At 41.5% G+C, this 24,240-nt stretch overlaps 1 protein-coding gene across 1 annotated transcript in view; it reads right to left on the bottom strand.

Moving 5' to 3' along the window:
* The window catches only part of LOC111062274 (beta-alanine-activating enzyme-like), a 176,345-nt gene that overhangs the window by 24,194 nt on the left and 127,911 nt on the right, over positions 1–24,240 (bottom strand). Inside the window, exons 3-8 of the mRNA XM_039422209.1 lie at positions 22,478–22,680; positions 21,824–22,001; positions 18,087–18,496; positions 17,034–17,267; positions 12,508–12,611; positions 411–714 (exon numbers count right to left, since the gene is read on the bottom strand). Coding sequence (XP_039278143.1) covers positions 411–714; positions 12,508–12,611; positions 17,034–17,267; positions 18,087–18,496; positions 21,824–22,001; positions 22,478–22,655 — 1,408 coding nt within the window. The 5' untranslated portion in view covers positions 22,656–22,680. The remainder of the gene's footprint in view (positions 1–410; positions 715–12,507; positions 12,612–17,033; positions 17,268–18,086; positions 18,497–21,823; positions 22,002–22,477; positions 22,681–24,240) is intronic.

Raw genomic sequence — 24,240 nt, 5'->3', positions numbered from 1 at the left:
TAGAAGGCATTGACAAGACAGAGGATCGGCAACGTTTCCTATCTTTCTTCACTGCCTCACTATAGTATACTATACTTTATAGTATGCCTGCTACTCCCGTTGAAAGGGTGACCACTTGAGCCAGCTCCTCTGCATATGATTCATGAGAAAAATTGCTTCCCGGTGGTTCGGGAACCACCCAAAACTGTAGGTCCACTCATCTCTCATCATCATCCTCCTCCTCATAACTCATGCACAATCCTAAAGCTAATAATAATAATAATATCGAGTGACCTGGCTGGCTCAGGTCTGGTGTCAGAGTTTTCAGGTCGCAGCTAATCTATTTCAGGGCCTCTGACATGACCTAACGACTGCTTTTTAGGCATCCTAAGGCTTATATGGAATCATCCTCAGCAAAAAAATTATCTCACCATTGCAATTTAGAGGCAACTCATGTAGCTGAATTAAAGTATCCGGAACAGACGCGTTATTAGGCAGAAGTCCTTCTTTCTTCAACCAGAATTTCAACTGATTATTGTGGTCAATCTGAAAATTATCCGCCTGATAGAACAGTACAAGACCGCGTGTGACGTCATTGATACAGCAGCAATTGCTGACGTAAGCGCTTTTCATGACCGTTTCCTCTATGAGAGCAAGATTTACTTTTTGGCCCCACCTTTTCACGACTCGGTCCCTGCGTCCCACAAATTTCAACGATTTTCCACAGTTTTCAACCTGAAAACGACAAAAATAAGGATTTTCAAACAATATCTATAGGTTGATTCGCCATCAAATTTTCTTATTTTCCTTAGGGTTATTCTTGAATGAATAATTATAATTAAATAATATTAGAAATCCAAGTACCCTTTTTACTTTCCTTGCCCTATTACCATGATATGGCGGAAGGTGTGGCTCGTTCATCAATTGGGCTAGTCAGTCGGGTCGAGCGAGGGGTTTGTTACCACTGTCTGAAAAAATGGCTTTTGGTGGCCCTGAAAAAGGGCCAAGTTTGTTGCTGGTGGCCCTGAAAAGGGACCAAGATTGTTGCTGGTGGCCCTAAAAGGGACCAAGGCAGGCTAGATGTTTAGTAGTCGTCGACTGGCGCGATACCACGCCGCGCGAGGGTCCCGGGCAGGTCCGTCTGGTGCGAGAGCAGGCCGGCAGGGGCTCAAGTCAATGGTTCGCAGTCTACTCTCTGGTTTACCCGGGCTACGGAGAGGGCTGACCGGGTGATCTACTAGCCAGAGGTCGTGCCGAATCTCCGCCGGGAGGACCTCCTCGACCACTTCCTCGTTTAGAAGGGGGCCTTCGGTCAAACCCCGGGCAGGCAGGGTCGTAGGCTTCCGCTGCACACACTCCGATGTCGGTTCGGCACCCAACCCGCGCATCCAGAACCGCGTGCCAGTTGTTAGGCTGGGGCGCTAAGTCTTGGGGCGCAGCTGGCGCGGCGGTGTACAGCCTCAGCCTCTCCTCCACCTGGCGAAGCCGACGTAGGGCCCTCCTCTTCTGGATTCGGCGGCCGGCTCGGTTCCTCCTAGGCATCGGTTGGGTAGTAGACAAGGAAGACACCTCAGGTTGCGGTTAGTCTCGCCGTGGTTCCCTCATTGGCCTGCTCGCTGCTCTGCTCCTGGTCTCGGTAGTGGTCTCGGCTGGTAGTGGTCTCTGGTAGTGGTCTCGGCTGGTGGTCTCTTCTGGCTCTTCAGTGGAAGGCTGCTAGTGAGCAAGTGCTATCGAGGGTAGCTGAGTAGCCCGCACCCTGGTGGCGGGTGGGTCAACCACTCATTTGGTTGATGCGTGGCGTGGGGAGCAGAGCAGAGCGGCAAGCTGAAAGGTAGCGAACGCGAGGGAGGTATCAATTCCCCCCCCCCCCCCGTTTGAGGTAGCCATGGCGAGAATTTATTGATTGCAAAAAACAAGATACAATGTTTACAAAATATACAAAAGTGCCATTGGGCGATAATTTTACATAAGTGAGACCAGAAGGGTCTCCCCCAACAGGTGGGTTGTGGTCAATAATTACAGAAATAAGACCAGAAGGGTCTCCCCCAACAGGTGGGTTGTTATTCCAAGAGATGTTGCTGGTCGGTGGTTGGAGCCGGGCGTAGTTGAATCTCGTACACCTTGATGGTCTCGTTGTCACGGGTGATCCAGTAGACAGCTCCTTGGTTGTGGGCGACCGTATATGGTCCCTTCTATCTGGGTGCTAGGCGGGTGAGTAGGATTTTTGGGTATTCCCATCTGGGAAACAGGTGCGTATCCATTGTGCGGCCAATCGTGTTGGCGTCGCCGTGAGGCAGCGGGTAGGCTTCTATCCACCTGGAGAAAGAATCAGTGATGACCAATATGAATCGATTTCTTCGCTTGGAGAGTGGGTAGGGGCCCATCAGATCGAGACATACGGTTTCCCATGGTCTAGTAGACCGTCGCGGTCGTTGCGTAGGTTCGTGATTCCGGTTGTATGCTTTTGAGCAGCTACACAGCAGGCCATTTTGTATGTACGCGGTTATCTGCGCCTTCATACGGGGCCAAGTGTAGTATGTAGCGATGTTTCGGTAGGTTTCGGCGTAGCCTGGATGTCCCATTAGATCATCGTTGTGATAGCGGAACAGTAGCTGGGTGCGAAAGTTGGGCGGTATGACTATTCGCCAACCGTCATGTGTCTTCTTCTCCCAGAGTCGGTTGTGTAGGCGGTAACTGGTGAGGAATACTTGATCAGTTCCCGGTTGATCCTCCAACGGTCGGGGTTCGATCTCCATCCATCGTTGCACCTGCGCGTTGATCTGGTCGTCTGTGGCCTGTGCTTTCCAAATCTCTTCTAACAGTTCAGTTTCGGTTGCGATGCTTGCTAGCATAGCAGGTTCACTGGTGACTGGCAGGATGTCGGGAGGCATGGTTCGTTCTAGTTGTTGACTGGTCTCCTCAACTTTTTCATTGTCGGGTTGCCGTGACAGTGCGTCAGCGAACTGATTCTCTTTACCCGGGCAGTGTTCTAGGGTGAAGTCAAAATCTTGTAGGAGCAGGGCCCATCGAGTGAGTTTGGCGCGGCTGTCCTTTGCAGTTTGTAACCAGGTAATCACCTTATTGTCGGTACAGAGTATGAATGGCCTGCCTTCCAGGTAAGGGCGATATCACTTTATTGCCCAGACAACCGCAAGGCACTCTTGTTCGTTACTGTGATACTGTTGTTCCGTGTGGTTCAGCTTGGCACTGGCGTATGCGATCACCTTACGGTCATTGTTGATTTCTTGGTATAGGACAGCCCCTATACCGACCTTGCTGGCGTCTGTCTGTAGGATGAAGGTCTTGGAGAAATCTGGTCGACAGAGTGGTTGGATGTTGGCGGTCAATGCTTGTAGGTGGTGGAAAGCTGTCTCTTCTGTTGGTGACCATTTCCATCGCGTCTTCATGCTAAGTAGCTCAGACAGAGGCGCACATGTCAGCGGCGTTGGGTAAAAATTCTCGTAGCCAGCCGACTACTCCGAGAAATTCTTGCAGTTTCTTTCTGGTGGTGGGTGGTTGAGCAGAAGTCACAGCTAGGATAGCCTGCGGTTTTGCTTGGTTGCCCTCGGAGGTGATTATGTGACCGAGGTATTCAAGTTGCTTGCGGCCGATCTGGCATTTTGCTGCTGAGACAGAGAGATTGTATAGATTTAACCGTTCAAAGACTTTGGCTAAGTGGAGTAAGTGTTCTTACCAGGTATCCGAGTACACAATGATGTCGTCGAGATAAGCGTAGCAGAACTTGTCGACGTATCCACTCAGTACCTTGTTCATCATGGATTGGAAGCAGCTGGGTGCATTTCGTAGGCCGAAAGGCATGACCTTAAATTGTAGCTTTTCGCTGTAGGGAGTGGTGAAGGCCGTGTAAGGTCGAGACTGGGGTGCGAGTGGTACCTGCCAGTATCCCATCCGTAGGTCGAGTGAGCTGAATATTTTTGAAGTTCCCAGGCTTCGAATGACATCCTGTAGGGTCATCTGCGGTGCCGTGGCTGGAACGGTGATGGAATTCAGCCATTGGTAATCGATGCAGAACCGTGATGTGCCGTCCTTCTTGGGGACAACAACGATTGGAGAGTTGTAAGGCGAATCACTGGCTTCTACCAGGTTGCGTTCCTTGAGGGCGGCAACTTCGGACTCGATAATTTGCAGTTTCTCCCGTGAGTATCGGTAAGGCCGCTGGCTGCGTATTTCTGAGCTGTTGAGTTGAATTGTCATGGTGGCGGCCGTGGTGATGGAGGGTGGCATCTGCTCCAACTAGTAACTTGTCAACCAGGTGAGTGTCCATCTCTACTGAGACTGGTGGTTGCGCTATCCAGAAGATCATATCTCGCTGCTTCTTGCCGTAGATTAGCCTGTCTTGCTCAAAGTCAAGCACTGCCTTATTCTCCCAAAACCATGGTCGTCCCAAGATGATGTCTTCGCGTAGGTCAGGTAGACCTAGGAAGGGAATATTTTGAATGTGCTGTTGGATCTGGAGTTCCAGATGTCCTTGTATGGCCGTTTCGCAGCTAGTGGGATGGTTGGCCAGCAGTACAGGTAGCTTCAGCGGTTGGATCCGTGTACCGTGGTCGAGGTGGGCAGCTCTCACGAAGTTGTGCGTTGCGGCTGAATCGAGTAGAGCGTGTAGTTGTTTACCCGCGAGGATGACAGGGATCCGGGGTAGAGTCTGTCCGTCTATCTGGATCACGGCTAGGTTCGGTGCTTGGTTGGGCGGAGGGCTGGTGATGTGGTTGTTGACTACTGGGGTGGCAGTGTTGGTGACCTTGTCGGTGACTGCGGCCAGGGCAGTGTTGGTGACCTGGTGGCTGACTGCGGCTGGGGCAGTGTTGGTGACCGGCTGGTTGATGGCGGCTGGGTCAGTGTTGGTGACCTGGTGGCTGACTGCGGCTGGGGCAGTGTTGGTGACCTGGTGGCTGACTGCGGCTGGGTCAGCGTTGGTGACCTGGTCGTCGACTGCGGCGAGGGCAGTGTTGGTGACTCCGTCCATGACAGCGATCCCGGTAGGTGGCGGGTGCGTGTGGGTCACAGTTGCATGTTCCTCCCCAGGCTGGTGGTCGATGACGCGCTCATCGTCGGCTGGTGATGCTGTCCTCTCGCGGGCCAGTAGAGGCGCGGCTGCTGGGTGCTGTGGAGAGTCTCTGTCAGCCGGGAAGAGCAAGGGGTCTTCGGTGACATTGTAAGGAGACTCAGCGACGCTAGCAGGGTCTACGGTGGCGTGACGGGTAGGCGATCGATCTGTTGTGAGTGAGACGGTCATGAGTGACGGCTGGGTGGTTGACGCGCAAGGGTGTGCCGGATGCGGTTGCTGTTGTGAGACGGTGACCCGGGTGACGACTGGTACTGGGTCATTCTGATAGCCCGTGGAGGTGCGGCTGCTAGGTACCGTGGAGAGTCTCCGTCAGCCGAGAAGAGCGAGGGGTCTTCGGTGACGTTGGAAGGAGGCTAGGTGACGCTGGCAGGATCCACGGTGGCGTGACCAAGGAATGACTGGCTGGCCGGTTTGGTGACGGTTATCGCTTGTAGTTGGGGTGGTGACCTGCGAGGCTGGCGCTGCGGGTCTTGCACCTCATCGTTAGTGTAGTGGACTCCTACTTTCCGTGCTGGAGGGGTGGAGTCCGGGTCTCTCCAGTATCGCCGTTTCCCTGCCGTTTCTTCGCGAGTTCTTGGCAGTCGCGATGAAAATGCTTGGCTGGGCAGTAATGACACTGAGGAAGCTGGTTGTAGTTGAACCTCGGCGGCGGCTCTCGATGGGGTGGCCCTGCGGGTGCCGTAGGTTGAGGCAGCTTATATTTTGGTTGACTGTTGAGGTCGGTTTCCAGGTCGTTGGCGATCATGATCAGCTCTTCATAGTTCGTGGGACGAGCAGCTCGAACTAGGGTGCGAAGCTCGGAACTCAGCTGACCGATGAGCAGGGCGATCACCTCGTCTTCAGCCAGGTTGGTTCCTAAGCGCTGCTGTAGTTGGAGCTTCTGACGGATGAATCGCTCCACTGGCTGGTTCGGTTTGTGGGTGGTGCCATAAAATTCCGTGTGAGCGGCTGCGATTTTATGGGCTCCTGAGAAACGGGCCTGAAGTCGGTCACGGAACTGTTCCCAGGTGGTGACGAATTCTCCGTAGTCTCTCCATCAGGCGGCGGCGTCGTCTTGTAGTTGTGCTTTTAGAAGCATGACCCAGGTATAGCTGGGAATGTGGTGACCCTGTAGCAGCTCGGTGCACTGTCGCATGAAGGTGATGGGGTCTTCATGGAGCTTGCCGCGGAAGAACGGTAGCAGGGTCGCTATGCTGGTCAGCTGGCTGAGGTTGCCGGTGTAGCTGACGGCTGGAGCCGGTAAGTTGGCCATGTTGCTGGTTGCGGTAGTGGCGTGACTAGAGGTTGACGGTGGAGCAGGCAGGTTGACGGTCAGCGCGCTGGGTTGCAGGGTGGTTGGTCGAGCGGGCTTGCTGGTGAAGGCGGGTGGCTGCGTTGCCCCGGTTTCGCTGGTGGAAGCGGGCGGCTGCGTCGTGCTGCTGTCGGTTTGACCGGTGGTCTGTGCAGGCCAGCCGGCGAATGTAGACTCGGTGTGCTGGCTGGTTGACTGCATCGAATCTTCGGTGGTCGTATCTCCACTGTCTCCGGCTCCGGTTCTAGTCGCTACATGTTCAGGTGTTATGGGCGCCACTGGAAAATTGCCTGTTCCCAGACAGGTATTCTGAATTGAAAGATTCAGAGACACATTTTGTTGAAAGAAAATAAGTTTGAATTTTTGTGTGAAAAATTCAAGACATACATTTAGATAAAAATTTAAGACATACATTTAGTTGAAAATTTAGGTTGACATTTTGTTTGAAAAAAAAGTTTTGACAGTGGTAACGGGTTACTGTATCTCCATACAGTGAGTGGCCCCACGTTGGCAGGCGCCAATAATTGATATGGCGGAAGGTGTGGCTCGTTCATCAATTGGGCTAGTCAGTCGGGTCGAGCGAGGGGTTTGTTACCACTGTCTGAAAAAATGGCTTTTGGTGGCCCTGAAAAAGGGCCAAGTTTGTTGCTGGTGGCCCTGAAAAGGACCAAGATTGTTGCTGGTGGCCCTAAAAGGGACCAAGGCAGGCTAGATGTTTAGTAGTCGTCGACTGGCGCGATACCACGCCGCACGAGGGTCCCGGGCAGGTCCGTCTGGTGCGAGAGCAGGCCGGCAGGGGCTCAAGTCAATGGTTCGCAGTCTCCACTCTGGTTTACCCGGGCTATGGAGAGGGCTGACCGGGTGATCTACTAGCCAGAGGTCGTGCCGAATCTCCGCCGGGAGGACCTCCTCGACCACTTCCTCGTTTAGAAGGGGGCATTCGGTCAAACCCCGAGCAGGCAGGGTCGTAGGCTTCAGCTGCACACACTCCGATGTCGGTTCGGCACCCAACCCGCGCGCCAGTTGTTAGGCTGGGGCGCTAAGTCTTGGGGCGCAGCTGGCGCGGCGGTGTACAGCCTCAGCCTCTCCTCCACCTGGCGAAGCCGACGTAGGTCCCTCCTCTTCTGGATTCGGCGGCCGGCTCGGTTCCTCCTAGGCATCGGTTGGGTAGTAGACAAGGAAGACACCTCAGGTTGCGGTTAGTCTCGCCGTGGTTCCCTCATTGGCCTGCTCGCTGCTCTGCTCCTGGTCTCGGTAGTGGTCTCGGCTGGTAGTGGTCTCTGGTAGTGGTCTCGGCTGGTGGTCTCTTCTGGCTCTTCAGTGGAAGGCTGCTAGGGAGCAAGTGCTATCGAGGGTAGCTGAGTAGCCCCCTTTTATTCACAGTCACCGAGTTCACCTGCGCTGCTATTGGCCGGCGGTGCTCGGCCAATAGAAACGCAGGAACGGGTGGCGGCGACTGAGGCGCACCCTGGCGGCGGGTGGGTCAACCACTCATTTGGTTGATGCGTGGCGTGGGGAGCAGAGCAGAGCGGCAAGCTAAAAGGTAGCGAACGCGAGGGAGGTATCAACCATAGAGGTAAGGAAAGTAGGTATTGCTTTCCAAAAAAAAATTAAGGTACCCTAATTTCAAGTTTTCTAAACGTTTCAAGGTCTCCTGAGTCCAAAGACATGATTTTGTGTGTGTGTGTGTGTGTGTGTGTGTGTGTGTGTGTGTGTGTGTGTGTGTGTGTGTGGTGTGTGTGTGAGTGTGTTTTTGTGTGTGGTTGTATGTGTGTGTGTATGTCTGTGAACACGATAACTCCATTCCTAATCAACCGATTGACTTGAAATTTTAAACTTAAGGTCCTTATACCATGAGGATTCGACAATAAGAAATTCAATAAAATTGAATTCAAAATGGTGGAAACAATGGCGGATAATTACTAAAAAATCATGTTTTTCACGGTTTTATCGAAAGCGGCTCTATCGATTTTCTTCAAGTTAATACCATGGATAGGTATTTATAAGTCCTATCAACTGACATGAGTCTCATTTCTGGGAAAATTGCAGGAGCTTCTTAATATTCTTGAGAAAAATGGCGGATAATCACTAAAAGACCATGTTTTTCACGGTTTTCTCGAAAACAGCTCTAACGATTTTCTTCAAATTTATACCATGGATAGCCCTATATCTATTTATAAGCCCTATAGATTAAATAACCCCTTAGGGGATATAACCCCTAAGATTTATAAGCCCTATCAATTGACATGAGTCTCAATTCTGGGAAAATTGCAGGAGCTCCGTAATATTCTTGAGAAAAATGGCGGATAATTACTAAAAAAAAAACATGTTCTTCACGATTTTCTCAAAAATGACTTGATTGTTTTTTTCAAATTCATACCCTGTATAGTTATTTATCAGCTCTATCAACTGGCATGAGTCTCCTTTCCGGGAAACTAATGGGGGGTCCACCCCATCCTTAAGAAATGGACTTTTGTAGCCTCCTTCTCGTGCATGAGCTAGGTAGGTAGAGTAGTTCATAAAAATAACACATAGACGAGATATTTCATCTGTAGAACAGCTGTTCTGACGACTTTCAAAAAAATCATCGAATTTCACAATTTACACAATGGAAAAAGTACTGTGAAAACAATTATATATACACATAATAATGATGTATTCTGTATATTATACAGAAGTCTGATCGTAGTTTCAAATATGTTGCCGCCAATCGTCATTATGTTATTCCCCTGAATTATTCTCGTTTAAAAATGGGGCTTACAGTTCAATGAGCAAGGAAAGTTGTGTGAGTGTACCACACCAGATTTTTACTTTCCTTGCCCTATTACCATAAGTAAGGAAAGTATTGCTTTCCGAAAAAAATTAAGGTACCCCAATTTCTAAATTTCTATACGTTTCAAGGTCCCCTGAGTCCAAAAAACTGTTTTTTGGGTATTGGTCTGTATGTGTGTGTTGTGTGTGTGTGTGTGTGTGTGTGTATATGAGTGTATGTGCGTCTGTGTACACGATATCTCATCTCCCAATTAACGGAATGACTTGAAATTTGGAACTTAAGGTCCTTACGATATAAGTATCCGACACGAACAATTTCGATCTGATGCAATTCAAAATGGCGGCTAAAATGGCGAAAATGTTGTCAAAAACGGGGTTTTTTGCAATTTTCTCGAAAACGGCTCCAACGATTTTGATCAAATTCATACCTAAAATAGTCATCGATAAGCTCTATCAACTGCCAGAAGTCCCATATCTGTAAAAATTTCAGGAGCTTCGCCCCATCAATGCAGATAGATTCCCAATTATCAGGCTTCAGATACAATTGAAACGAAAAAAATCAAGTGGAGTAGATTGAGCATGAAAATCTCTACAATCAATGTTCAGTAACATTTTCACCTAAAATTGAAAATAAGCTTTAAATTCGAGAAAATGTGATTATTCAATTGCAAATTATTGTTGATTCTATTAAATCATTCACTATGGAGAGATAGCAGACCTCATGTGTGTCTCCAGCGTTATTGCCCTGTCACCAGCTGGCTCAAATCTTTGAATAGTAGACTTGAGATGCGCGGGAACACTAGCGTCAGGTGATCAATTTTCATAACGGCAAGGAAAGTTGTGTGAGTGCGCCACACCAGATTTTTAAAATTGTTTACTCAAAACATGATTCGGCTATTATGATGTTATTACCAAGTAAATCATTGTACTTGATAATGACATCATTTAGCCGAAACATGTTGTGAGTAAAGGGTACTTGAATTTATATTATTATTTATAATATTTATAGGCTACATTTTTTTGATAGTTTTAAAAATATGTAATAAACCCAACATTTCAGAGGTTTGAATAATCAATAGGAAAAGTATTGAGATTCCCAATATAAAGTCAGCACCTGATAAACTATGGTTTGCTATCCTCGGCTCATTAGGCAAAGTATATAGCTTAAAATAGGTTATTATAATAATATAGTGAGGCCCACGTTATAATGGCAGTGAATAAAAAACTTTTGATTATTTTTTTAAAAGCTTTTCTCCCTGGGATCCAACTCCAACCTATCTATAGTGAGGTCCACGTTATAATGGCAGTGAATAAAAAACTTTTGATTATTTTTTTAAAAGCTTTTCTCCCTGGGATCCAACTCCAACCTATCTATGGTGAGGTCCACGTTATAATGGCAGTGTTTGATTAGCAATGGTATTGCTATCCTAGTCTATCATTCAACAAAGTGGATAGCGTTATCTCTTTCTCGCTTTGCTCTGCTGCAAAATCGTCTTTTAACAATGTAGCATTAATAATTAATTAACAAAATATTTCATATTAATCATTAAAATTTATTATGAAATTATTAAGAAATATAATTTCTTGCTTAATAAAATATAATTGATTATTTTAACCGAGAACGGGGCGTAGTCGCGGTGAGTAGTTGCATAAAAATAAATCTTCATTTCCTCATTTCCATAATTGGAAATGTTTTTCCATGACGAAATGAAACATTCCTAAATAATTAAAACTAGCTGAAGCTTTACACTTTTTTATCTTTATTTCATTTTGTGTTCAATTTTCTAGTTTTTCGAAATTTAATTTAAACGTGGACTACGACCACGCCCCGTTTCGGAAAGCCAATTTTCTGACTGCAGCTGTTTGAAGTCTAGAACTTAGCTTATTCTCGATCTCGGAAACCAGCCCTTAAACATCAATTTCAGTCGAAGCTTTCAGGCCCTGTTGCACAGAAATCTATTATATAATGGGTTATATAATATATATAAAAGCGAAATGGCACTCACTCACTGACTGACTGACTCACTCACTCACTCACTCGCATAACTAAAAATCTACCGGACCAAAAACGTTCAAATTTGGTAGGTATGTTCAGTTGGCCCTTTAGAGGCGCACTAAGAATCTTTTGGCAATATTTTAACTCTAAGGGATGTTTTTAAGGGTTTAAAGATCGTCTTTTAGCATGTATATTCTTCTTCTCCCAATCTCTTAATTATAATTGAAATTTCCATATCATATGTTACTATAGAACTATAATCTAGATAGAGTACCTCTTCGAAACAGTTGTTAACTGGCAACTAAATTAATAATTTTGTCAGGTTGGCATTAAGTTGAGTTGACTATATTAGGTTGGTACCAAGTTGAAGATCTAAATGCATTTATCGCGGAAAAATTGATTGGGCACTGCTACTTCAATCCTGGGAATATTATATTACTAGCCATCAGGCTCGCTTCGCTCGCCATATCCGTTTAGCCAGACGTTTAGTCTGGACCCCCGGCTGGATTGCTCTAACATATGATAAAAATGCTCAAATGAAAAATGCAGGCGAGCGAAGCGAGCCTGCTGATCTCATTCCTGGACGATCCAGTCGGGGGTCCAGGGGGCGGAGCCCCCTGGCTAGACGGATATGGCGAGCGAAGCGAGCCTGACGGCTAGTGGGTTATATACCTCAAGAATAAAACAGAGAAGCAGAAGACGTTCTAATTAGCAATTTATCGCAATTAAAATGTAATAGATTTTTGTGCAACCGGGTCAAAGTCAACTAGATATTAGCAATTAATCATAATTAAAATGTAATAGATTTTTGTGCAACCGGGTCAAAGTCAACTAGATATTGATAATGGTATCTACGAACTCTAAAACTTGGGCCCGGTTGTACAAAAGCCGGTTAAATTTCAACCGTGATCAATTCCACGAGAACCAATCAGAGAAGGCCTTTTTGATATGACTGCTTCTCTCATTGGTTCTCGTGAAATTAATCACGGTTGAAATTTAACCGGCTTTTGTGCAACCGGCACAAAGACAGCTATTGATTTTTTTGGCTAAGGGCCTACATTAGCTTTAGGCTTGTGCGTGGGCAATGAGGCGGATGATAATGAGAGATGAATGGACCTACAGTTTAAGGTAGATTCCGAACCACCGGGAAGTGATTTTACAACGCATGAATCATATTCAGAGGAGTTGGCTCAAGCGGTTACCCATCCAACGGGAGTAGGGGGTAGCAGGCGCATGATTGCTAACTTATCAAGTGATAGCTTATCAGCGCGACCACTGAGTCAAACCGCTCCCTATAACTTAATTAATTGTAATTAAAATATTGAATTGTAATTGATTTTGGTTGTAAATCTCATACAAAATTATATTCTGATATCATACCTGAACCAAATCACCAGTTGCTCTGAACACAGGTTCCTTTTTGGAGTCTTCTAATACTTGAGAAATACACTCATTATCTAGAATACATATTCTACTTTGGCTCCCTGTAAAAGAACAATATACTTGTGTAAGTTTCTGTTGTGAATAGGCCTTGATATTGATAGCAGCTTATCATGGGATGAACAGGTTTCTCAGGTTGTAAAAAAGATATCCACCGTCCTTTTTGCTTTGCGACAATTGACAGATATCTCCAGTATACAGACAATGAAATCCCTGTACCACTCTTTAATACATTCTCATCTGGCATTCGGACTTGCTATCTATGGAAGTACAACCAAGAGTAACCTTGACAAGATACTATTACAACAAAAAAGAGCTCTCAGAATAATAATGAAGTTACAAAGATTAGACTCAGTAAAACTCGTTTTTCCACAGTTTGGAATATTAACAATCTATGGACAATACATTTTTGACGTAGTCATGTACTTTAAAAAATACTCGTCAACAGGATCAAGAAACGACACATGGCTACAACACCAGATTTGGAAAGATCAAGGAGAGGCATAGATTGGATTTCTTTGAGAAGAAAACACTTTTTATGGGGAGGAAATTTTTCAATATACTTCCTAGAGAGTTAAAAGAAATAGAGGAGGTTGAGCACCTACAAAAAAATTAAAGGAATATTTGGTGAGACTATCCCTATACTCTTAGCAGGAGTATGTCAATTTGACAGTAAGATTTTAGAATCTTGTTTTTTATCAAAATTTCTGATTTCTGTATTTTTAAAGGATGATTTTGTGACGATATTAATAATTATTGTTGTAATTTGACACTGTTCAGATGTATTTTGTGTATTCTGATGAATAAAGAAATTTTCAATTCAATTCAATAGAGCTACAGTGTAATACTGTCAGTTTAGCTTATAAATAACATCAATTCAAATAGTTTTATCCACTCAAAATAAAAATCCTTTACATTTATTATTAATGATAAATGACCTCCCCTGTGCTATTTCAACTGACACCATCCTATATGCGGATGACACTTGTGGTGGGGACTTGGATGAGTTGAGGGTAAGGATGGAGGGCTACAGGAGAGAGACCAGTGAGTGGTTGGAGGCCAACGGTTTCTCCATGAATGACAATAAGACTCAAAGTCTCAGCAGTCCGATGGAGAAATATCAACCAAGTTCCTAGGTGTCTACATAGATCAAAAGTTAACATGGGAGCCTCATTGTAGAAATCTTTGTGGCAAGCTCTCAAAGTCTATTCACCTCATAAGATGTCTCAAGAGCCAACTGTCGAATGATTATTTGCGTATGGCATATTTCAGTTTGTTCCACAGCCTTATGTCATAAGGTATCATACTCTGGGCTGGAAGAAGTCATTTATCTGGTGTTTTTCTTCTTCTCCAGAAAAAAAAGCTGTGAGGATAATATTGGGGCCACTTTCAGGGAACATTGTAAACCGTTATTTGTTTCTCTTGGTACATTGACGGTTTACAACTAATATATTCATGTTGTTGCCCAGTATATACATAAAAATAAGACTAAAATAAGCACAAGGTATGATTCATTCATATAACACCCGCCAAAGACAACAACTTGATACCCAACGTACACGGTTAACTCAAGTACAGGAGTCCCATCACGTCTAAAGCTGCGTACACATATTCGCGCTTCCAACCCGCACCGAGCACGCTCCTCCCTCGTACCGCCCTCGTACCACCATCGAACCACATTCGCTCCGCCCACGCACCCATCAAGAACGTTACGGAAGATGTTAGATCTTCTCGCGTTCCCCGGTCGAACCACTGTTGCTCGCCGGTCGATCATCAATCGCTCTGCTGGAGTGACGTTCGGTTGCGGAGCAGAGCGAGAGTCTGTACGCACCTTTAGGAACAAAGGTCTACAATAGGTTGCCAGAGTCAATAAAAATTATCCAGTCTCTCTGTTCAGAAAATCACTATTTGATCTTCTGCGTGCAATCCCCTTCTATTCTTTGGAGAAGCTTTTCACACATTCTTTTTAATTAAGTGTCAAGTCTTATGAATATTTTACTGACGTTGCTGATGACTGTATGGTCCGATAGCAAAAGAATTGAATCTATCTATACAATATATTCACACAATACACTATTTTTTGAAATGAAGAAGTTACTACTCACAAAAAGTAGAATATTAAGATTTGTTCGTGAATATACTTTCCATTCAAGGATTCAGCTCGGCCTAGTGAGTGTGAAAAGTCTCATTACAACTCATGGGAATAATAAATGCACAGAATCGGACACGACTCTGATCTGATGTGTGGGGTATTGCTATCCTTGTCTATCATTCAACAAAGCAGATAGCGCTATCTCTTTCTCGCTTTGTTCTGCTGCCAGATCGTCTTTTAACAATGGAGAATAAATAATTAACAAAATATTTAATCTTAAATGTGAAAATTCATTATGAAATTTATTGAGACTTTCGTCGTCTGTGGATAATGGAAGTGAGCGAGCGAGTGCGTCTGTAGAAAATCAAAATATCTCATCCCCGAACTTCATAACTGACGTATAGCCAGCTGTAAAATATAAACACAACCTGAAAGATATAAAAACTTTAAGGTTTAAAAAGGTAAAATAACTGAACATAACATGGTATATAATTCTAAATTAAAGTGTACCAGAATTTTCAAAGTTAATCATTATTTTACAGTTTTAAGTGATTAGTGAGTGTTATTTTTTAATTCAATTTGGTTTGTAACCAATCTAAAATGGAACTTTTATGTTATTAAATGTTTGGCCTGGAAATTAGACCTGAATTCAAGTGTATGGGACGTAACCTACTTTTTGGACTAATTATAGTGTATAAATAAAAATTCGGGGAAGAAACAGTTTTGGGCTTTGCATATTAGTCCTTCCCCAATCATTTGAAGAATTGTGTTTGTTTATCAATAAATAAATAACGAGCGTAGCTCGGTACCCCAATATTTGATAATTAATCAACAAAACATTGCATCTAAATTATGTAAGTTCATTATGAAATTATTGAAAACTATAATTTGTTGCTTAATAAAATCTAATTGATTATTTTAAACGAGAAAGGGCAGTTAATACATACTTCAATAAACCTGTATCAGCTACCGTCTATAGAAGGCATTGCCAAGACAGGGGATCGGTAATGTTGTTCTCCTATCTTTCTCCATTGCCATTATTACGTGGACCTCACTATAGCATAAAAAGATATCCCATGGCATAGGATGTTTTTGTTCCAAATTTAAAGCCGAATTATTGTTAATTTAAGCCGATTACTGTCAATGATTACTGTTTTGTTGGGGTGAGAGTGTAAAAACGGCACATTATGAGAAACTACCAGCGTCTAAAAGCTTCTCGGAGAATAACTACTAGGATTATCGGTTTGAGTTAACATTGAAATTAGGAACATAAACGCCCTACAACATGGAATATCTTTTTACTTTCCTTGCCCTATTACCATAGGTAAGGAAAGTATTGCTTTCCAAAAAAAATTAAGGTACCCTAATTTCAAGTTTTCTATACGTTTCAAGGTCCCCTGAGTCCAAAAACATGATTTTTGGGTGTTGGTCTGGTGTTGTGTGTGTGTGTGTGTGTGTGTGTGTGTGTGTTGTGTGTGTGTGGGTGGGTGTGTGTGTGTGTGTGTGTGTGTGTGGGTGTGTGTGTGTGTGTGTGTGTGTGTGTGTGTGTGTGGTGTATGTGTGTGTGTGTGGGTGTATGTGTGTGTGTATGTCTGTGAACACAATAACTCCATTCCTAATCAACCGATTGACTTGAAATTTTAAACTTAAGGTCCTTATACCATGAGGATTCGACAATAAGAAATTCAATAAAATTGAATTCAAAATTCTATCAACTCTATCAACTGGCATGAGTCTCCTTTCTGGGAAACCAATGGGGGGTCCACCCCATCCTTGAGAAATAGACTTTGTAACCTCCTTCTCGTGCATGAGGTAGTTAGGTAGAGCAGTTTATAAAAAGAACACAGTCATAGTCGAGATATTTCATCTGTAGAACAGCTGTTTTGACGACTTTTGAAAAATATCATCGAGTTTCACAATTTTCACAAAGGAAAAAGTACTCTGAAAAGCAATATTATATATAAACATATAAAGTAGTCTGATCGTAGTTGCAAATATTTTGCCGCCAATCGTCATTATGTTATTTCCCTAAATTATTCTCGTCTAAGAATGAGGCTTACATGTTCTCGTCTAAGAATGAGGCTTACATGTTCTCGTCTAAGAATGAGGTTCAATGAGCATGGAAAGTTGTGTGAGTGTACCCACTACCTCCGTAAACAAAGCCGTAGTGCACTCGTGTGACGTCAGCACAGGTAGGGCTCCTACACCAATGAAAATTCGTTGATTTCAGCTGATCTATATCAGCTAGTGTTTCTATTGGTGTAGGAGCCCTACCTGTGCTGACGTCACACGAATGCACTACGGCTTTGTTTACGGAGGTAGTGGTGTACCACACCAGATTTTAATGCTATATATTCTCTATGGTGTAACTTACCTATGAACATCTCTCCTATTCCATCACTGACAACACTGCCATCTGAATCTCTGACTTGTAGCGTTGTTTCTCTCATAGCCTCTCCTAGAGTCTGCCAGTCCTTTCCAGCAGACAATTGTCTATAAGATGCCCAACAGGACACCTCGGTTATTCCGTACAAATTGTAAATTTTCGAAAAATCGGCGGGTGAACAGTAATTTGACAGCTTATCTTGACTCGGACATTCCTCTCCACCTGTCATGTACAAAAACAAACATTGTTTTTATCTTTAATATAATAAAGGAAAGAATCGGCTTATACAAGTACGGGATAGGAAGTTCACGAATGATGCATCATCACGTCTCAACTACTCAACTGACTAACTTGATATTAATAATTAGATTGTATGGTATGAGATGTTGTGGTATTTCTCCATAATTGAAAGAATAGGACTTTGATATTGTCAATACCACTTTTAAAAGTGGAGAAAGAATACGACTTTGATATTGTCAATACCACTTTTAAAAGTGGAGAAAGAATAAGACTTTGATATTGTCAATACCACTTTTAAAAGTGGAAAAAGAATAAGACTTTGATATTGTCAATACCACTTTTAAAAGTGGAGAAAGAATAAGACTTTGATATTGTCAATACCACTTTTAAAAGTGGAAAAAGAATAAGACTTTGATATTGTCAATACCACTTTTAAAAGTGGAGAAAGAATAAGACTTTGATATTGTCAATACAACTTTTAAAAGTGGAGAAAGAATAGGACTCTGATATTGTCAATACCACTCTTGAAAGTGGTATTGACAATATCAAAGTCTTATTCTTTCAATAACTTGATATTTTGCATTTAGATTCTCAATTTACCGAGGATGGTTATAGGCTTATTTTAAATTCTTCAAGATTTCAGTAAGTCAAGAATTCAGTTTGACAATTTTCTAATTAGACCCTTGTGGAGCACGGGTTACTTGCTAGTATATAGTAAGCATATCATCAGCTGATGAAAACTGAAACACTTGTGTTCGCGGCGCATAAGTCTGTACACACTTCAATACATAAGTTACTCACCCAAAGCCAGAACCTTCAACCGTCTCATGACCCGCTCGCGAGTCAGCTGTTTCGGCCATGACAGGAAAACGGAGGGCGTGGTTTGGATTAGAGTGACACACCAATCATGTTCCGAGTTTTCCTCGGGAAAATGGACGTCAAGCAAAGTGGGAGTGGCGCAATCATTTTCCGGATTTTCAGAGTTTTCGGCGGGAATGAGAATCGCGCAACCATTTTCTGGATTTTCAGAGTTTTCCTCGGGAAACAGAACGTCAACGAGGGTAGGAATGGCGGCGGCTCTAGCCTTTGAGGCAACTATGAACAGTGATGCCCCACTGGTGAGCGCCACAAATAACTCGACAATGTGGGGGTCGAAAGTGACTGGGGACCCATAGTAGATCACATCTGTCGGGCACACATTGAACACTTCCCTGCAATTAAAAATCAATCAATCAACCAATAATTTTACAGATGGAAATTGATGAGAAATTTATTATGCATTTATTGCGTTTACAGCATTTAATTTTATATTTTCATTCAATAGTAATTATTTATCAATAATCTTATTCAATTCAACATAAGATACAGAAAAGAAATCAAAATACAAAACAGGTATTTCAGCCCAAACAGGTTTTTGTAACCTTTGGGATTATTTTCCATAATAATGATTTTCTGTAATGTTCTTCAGGGTATGATTGTGATTTTTAGTTATCTTGTAATTGTTTCCGTAACTATGGTAATTTAATGCTCTGTATATGCTGAAAAAATAAAAAATAAATTGATTTATTATTATTATTATAAGCAACACAATCAAATTACAAATGTCTAATAAAATACAAAAAAACAGGCTTCATGGTGGGGTGTGTTGAAAAGGAAGAAAGGAAGATTGAAAACAAATCAATCAACATAAATCTCTAATCATTCATTTATATAATAAGTACATTATCAAAATGATAGGGAGAGGAAAAATAAGGTAACCTTGTGCTATTCCTCTCCCAAATTTAGATATCACATAGTCCGAAAAGGGTTGAGTCTTGTAGTTGTTCAATTCACAAAATATTCAGTCCTCAAGTATTTTCACAAAGTAGATTTTCAAATTCAGATGCTTAATCTATAATAATAAAGGGAAGAATTAGCTTATTCATACAAGTAGGGGTTAGGAAATTCACACGAATGACGCATCATCACGTCTCAACTACTGCACTGATTAACTTTGAATTTTGCAAATAGATTCTCAATTTACCGAGGATGGTTATAGGTCTATTATGAATTCTCCAATATTTCAGTAAGTCAAATTTCCAGTTTGTCGAGTTTCTAGTTAAACCCTTGCGGAGCACGGGCTACCAGTTAGTTTCTAATCAAATACAAAAAGCAGGCTTCATGGTGGGACCTGCTGGAAAGAAAAAAGGAGGAAAAGACCTAAATTTTAGTGAGGTCGACGTTATAAGGGCAGTGGAGGAAGACAAGAGAAAAGTGTTGCCGTTTCTCTGCTTCACCACTACAGGGAGTTCTGAAAAAAGGTGCCCATAAGTCAGGGCGTGATTCCTCACATCAAAAGAAGAAAAAAGTTCTTATTAGCAAAGGTCCGAATGTGCTTGGTTAGCAAGTTGAACAGTAAGAGATTTCGTCTGAATTTCAGTTCCCCTGCTGAAACGAAGCAGACTATTTTTCTTACGTTTTGTATGTAATTAAGGATTATTTTTTTAAAGGTTGCGTTTGTCTATTATAGACTTACTTTAGATATTTTTCTTCGAAATAAAATTTTCTACAAGCTCTGAAAAAAATATGTTTATTGTACATTTAACATGGTAAATCTACTCCAAAACCTTAGGCTGTGCAAAGGCTAAAAATAAACTTTCTACTGGTGATATTTTTCAATGCTTTTCGATTTGTATATCATTAAGCTATCAAAATGAAAAAGTTTTCTCAGGAAAACATTATTTTCCGATCATTACTTTTTGAGATATAAGCGCCTAAAGTTTGAATTTTTGGGACAGAACATTTTAAATTCGGTAAGGGATAACTCCCTGAAATTTAGAGGATAAATTCTTCATGGTATTGTTGATTGAATAAAACCAAAATTTTCTAAAAATATCAATTTTTGAGAAAGTTATTCAATTCACCAAAAATGACCAAATTATCTAAACAAAAAGTTATTTTTAGTAAATTGAATAATTTCCTCAAAAATTGATATTTTCAGAAAATTTTAGTTTTATTCAATCAACAATACCATGAAAAATTTATCCTCTAAATTTCATGGAGTTATCTCTTACCGAATTTGAAATGTTCCGTCGCAAAAATTCAAACTTTAGGCGCTCATATCTCAAAAAGAGTAATGATCGGAAAAAAATGTTTTCCTGAGACAACTTTTTCATTTTGATAGCTTGATGGAATACAAATCGAAAAACTTTGGAAAATATCACCAGTAGAAAGTTTATTTTTTGCCTTTGCACAGCCTTAAAGGAATTTGTTTTTTGGGACCAAGTTTCGCGTATTTCGTCACATATCTTAAAAATTACTGTAACTACAGGTCTGTGAACGTTTTTTTTCAATTTTTCAGTTCATTCTACATAAAGTAAGCTACATTTTACATCTTAATTAACAGTCAACAAATACCCGTAGGGCTTCGTTTCAGCAGGGGAACTGAAATTCAGACGAAATCTCTCACTGTTTAACTTGGTAACCAAGCATTTTCGGCCCTATGTTAATTAGAACTTTTTTCTTCTTTTGAAGTGAGGAATCACACCCTGACTTATGGGCACCTTTTTATTGAACACTCTGTATAGAGGATAGCTGACAACGGAATATGTGATGGTGCAAAGAGAAGTAGAGTGGCTATAAATGATCCACAGAAAACCATTCATTATGGAATTGAAAAAGTATCTTGAAACTTTCCCAGATTCCAACACAACTGAAAAAAGCATGCATTATCAACGCAAAATAAAAGTACTTCCAACATCAACAGAAGTTTTTGCTTATCCATAAATAGTGAGGTAAACGTTATAATGGCATTGGAGCCAAACAGCGTCGCTGATTCACTGCCTTGCCACTGCCTTCTTTAAAGAATATCTGATACCGGTAATAACATTTTAGTGAGGACTACGTTCTAACGGCAGTGGAGAAAGACAAGAGACAGTGTTGGCGATTCTCTGCCTTGCCACTACCTTCTATAGAGTGTATCAGCCACCAATGCAACCAGCAACACCAATGTTATTCAAATACTGCCATTATAACATTGATTGGAAATACTTCAGGGAGCTGATGTTGATGAAATTTCGACTAAAGTAACACAAGTAGAATAATGAATGATGCTAAGTTTCGACCTGGATACAATAGAGAATAGATATTTATTAATGTAAAAGATAAAATTTTGTCATCAGTGATTAATGAAGGTTTTAATTCAGAATTGAAAAAACTAATTAAAGGAAGATCGAAAAAGAGTATTAATAATTCAAAATCTTCAAATTATTATTCCTGGACCAAAAATCAAGTGTCAAAGCAGTGTGTGATTACATAACCTCAACTTTTGGACAACATTAACATTTTATTAAAATCTTTGGAGAGAAATAGTACAGGCTCAGCCTAGTTTTTCCTCCAATCTCATAATAATTATATATTCTGTAATATATATATATATATGATTATATGATTATAACTTGGACTTATTCACTTATTTATTTATAAAATAACACTATAGTAACTAAGACCTCACTATGGTAAATAGAATTCTATAATGCAAAGAAGAGATTGAAGCTTACCTCAATTCTAAAATGTTGGGTAGAATGCAATCTTCAGTCACTTGTACGATTTTTTTCTCACCGGTGCTTCCTGACGTTTGAATAGCATATAATAGTCTCTCCCTTTTATCGTATGACCGTCTCTCTCTATCATTGTTACTTGCAGCATCTTCAGTCTTGCTAGTTTCATCAGATACTCCTGTACACAAATTAGAATCGATTTAGCAAACATGAAAAATGAGTACCGTACAACGTTCTAGAACAGTATTACAGAAAGTTTCTATCACCAGATGTATAATATAATTAAGGAAAGAATTGGCTTACATCGTTCATAACCCGTGATCCGCAAGTGTCTAATTGAGAACTAGGCAAACTGAAAACTTGACCAACTGAAATCTTGAAGAATTTAAAATAGGCCTATAACCATCCTCGGTAAATTAAGAATATAATGCAAAATTTCAAGTTAATCAGTCCAGTAATTGAAACTTGATGATCAGTCTTTTGTAAATTTCCCAACCTGTACTTGTATAAGACAATAATTCTTTTCTTGATTTTATTATAGATCTAAATATAATGTAAGTAATAAATTGTGTGCATATAATATTGAAGAACGTTTCTCATTCCAAAGTATTTTTCATTGAAAAAATGCTTGAATCTCCTAATGAGATAACTTACCGGTTTTCCAAATTTCAAAAGCATGTTCGAAGAGTTTGAAATCCTTCAATTTTTTCGATTTATCAAGCTTGGTTCCAAATTTTTTGGCATATTTCTCATTGGTCAGCAGAATTTCAATTTTCAATTTTTTAATCAGATTGATCAATCCATTTTCTGAGCCATCAACATCCAAACACATGAACGGATTCCCAGATAAGAGGATTCTGAAAATAAGAAACAATATTAACACTAAATTATCAAAATTTTTTACCAGTCTAATCATAATTTTATTTCTTAAAAAAATCATTTGATAAAAATAACATAGAATTATATCGAGGACTAATAATGAGTATGCCCCCTGTGGGTTGGGGGAGCTTTGAGTCGAACATCGTACTGAAGAATGTGTTGAAAACCTGAATTCACCCACAGTATTCCTGCGTAGGAGGCGACTAAAAGGGACCCCAAGGCAACTCCAAAAGTTGCCTTGCCTTCAAACCCACAAGATCTGCCCCATCAGGGCAGTTTCGGAGGGGCAAAAAGAAAAAAACTCAAGAGACTAGAGATGGGTGAAACTCCAGGCACAAATGTGGGTCAAGAGGCTGAGTCGCGGGTGGCCGGGCTCCCTAGAGGCATTTTGGCGTCCCCTCTCTGTGGAAGGACCTAAAAAAAGGCCAGGAGTGAAACTCACGTAGGTCACGAGGACTAATCAGTCTGAAGAGACTGCCAAGCATAAAACACTGGATTGCGACAAGGATTGCAACCAGGTGATGAATGGAATGTTAGTATAGGGAAAAACTCCTGGTTCTTGTAAAGGACATAGGTATTGGTTTGCCTAACTAACATACTACTTGGGAACACAATAAGCTTCGGTTGACTTATGGTATACTTACGACTGGTTCTTGTAAAGGACATAGGTATTGGTTTGCCTAACTAACATACTACTTGGGAACACAATAAGCTTCGGTTGACGTGTGGGGTTCTTTGAACCTTTGGATCCTTGAATCTGTCCCTTCAAAAACAATAATAATGAGTATGGTAAGTAAACAATTCCTTATTTATAACTGGGCTATATTGTAGAGTAAAACAGGGTTTCAATCATGTCCAATCTATAGTGTAACTATAGAAGAGAAATATAAAATTGCCATGTTTCAATTCATTTTTCAAGAGTATAAAAATAGTATTTTTCAAATCTATTCCAGCATAGAATAGAATATGGTCATAAAATATTCACATGAATACATGGACTTCGTCAATTTTCTAACATTAAAGTAAGTCAAACAATTACAAAAATACTAAGATCAGTATCAGTACAATACAATAAAATATGAATCACATAAAACGATTCCAATCTATTCCAAAATAGTCATGTACGGTATACAAACATTCGTCAATTAACACTGCTATCAATATATTTTTAAATTGGGTGCATGTGGAAACTGAGATATCTACAAGAAATCAATGTTCATGAAATAATGATGATTATCTGAATTAATCAAAATTCAAACTTACAATTTACTAATAGCAGGACTTCCTATATACTTACTAGAATTATAGAAGGTCCTGCCGATAGTGATATTTTACAATCTTGAAGAAGTAGAAATAAGAATACTTATAAGACATTTAGGATTGACATGTTAGTGTCGGCTTCGCCTGCCGTAAGGTCATGAAATTGATCAGGTGGAATCTTAGAACTCTGATACCAGATCTGAGCCAGCCAGGTCACACAGTATTAGTATTATCATAGAGAAAAGATAGCATAAGAAGATATCCCATGATGTTGATCG

The sequence above is a fragment of the Nilaparvata lugens genome, chromosome 2, assembly GCF_014356525.2.
Source record: "Nilaparvata lugens isolate BPH chromosome 2, ASM1435652v1, whole genome shotgun sequence".
Taxonomy (NCBI): Eukaryota; Metazoa; Arthropoda; class Insecta; order Hemiptera; family Delphacidae; genus Nilaparvata; species Nilaparvata lugens.
Note: the sequence above shows the minus strand (reverse complement) of the source record. Positions and strands in the feature narration are given on the sequence as shown.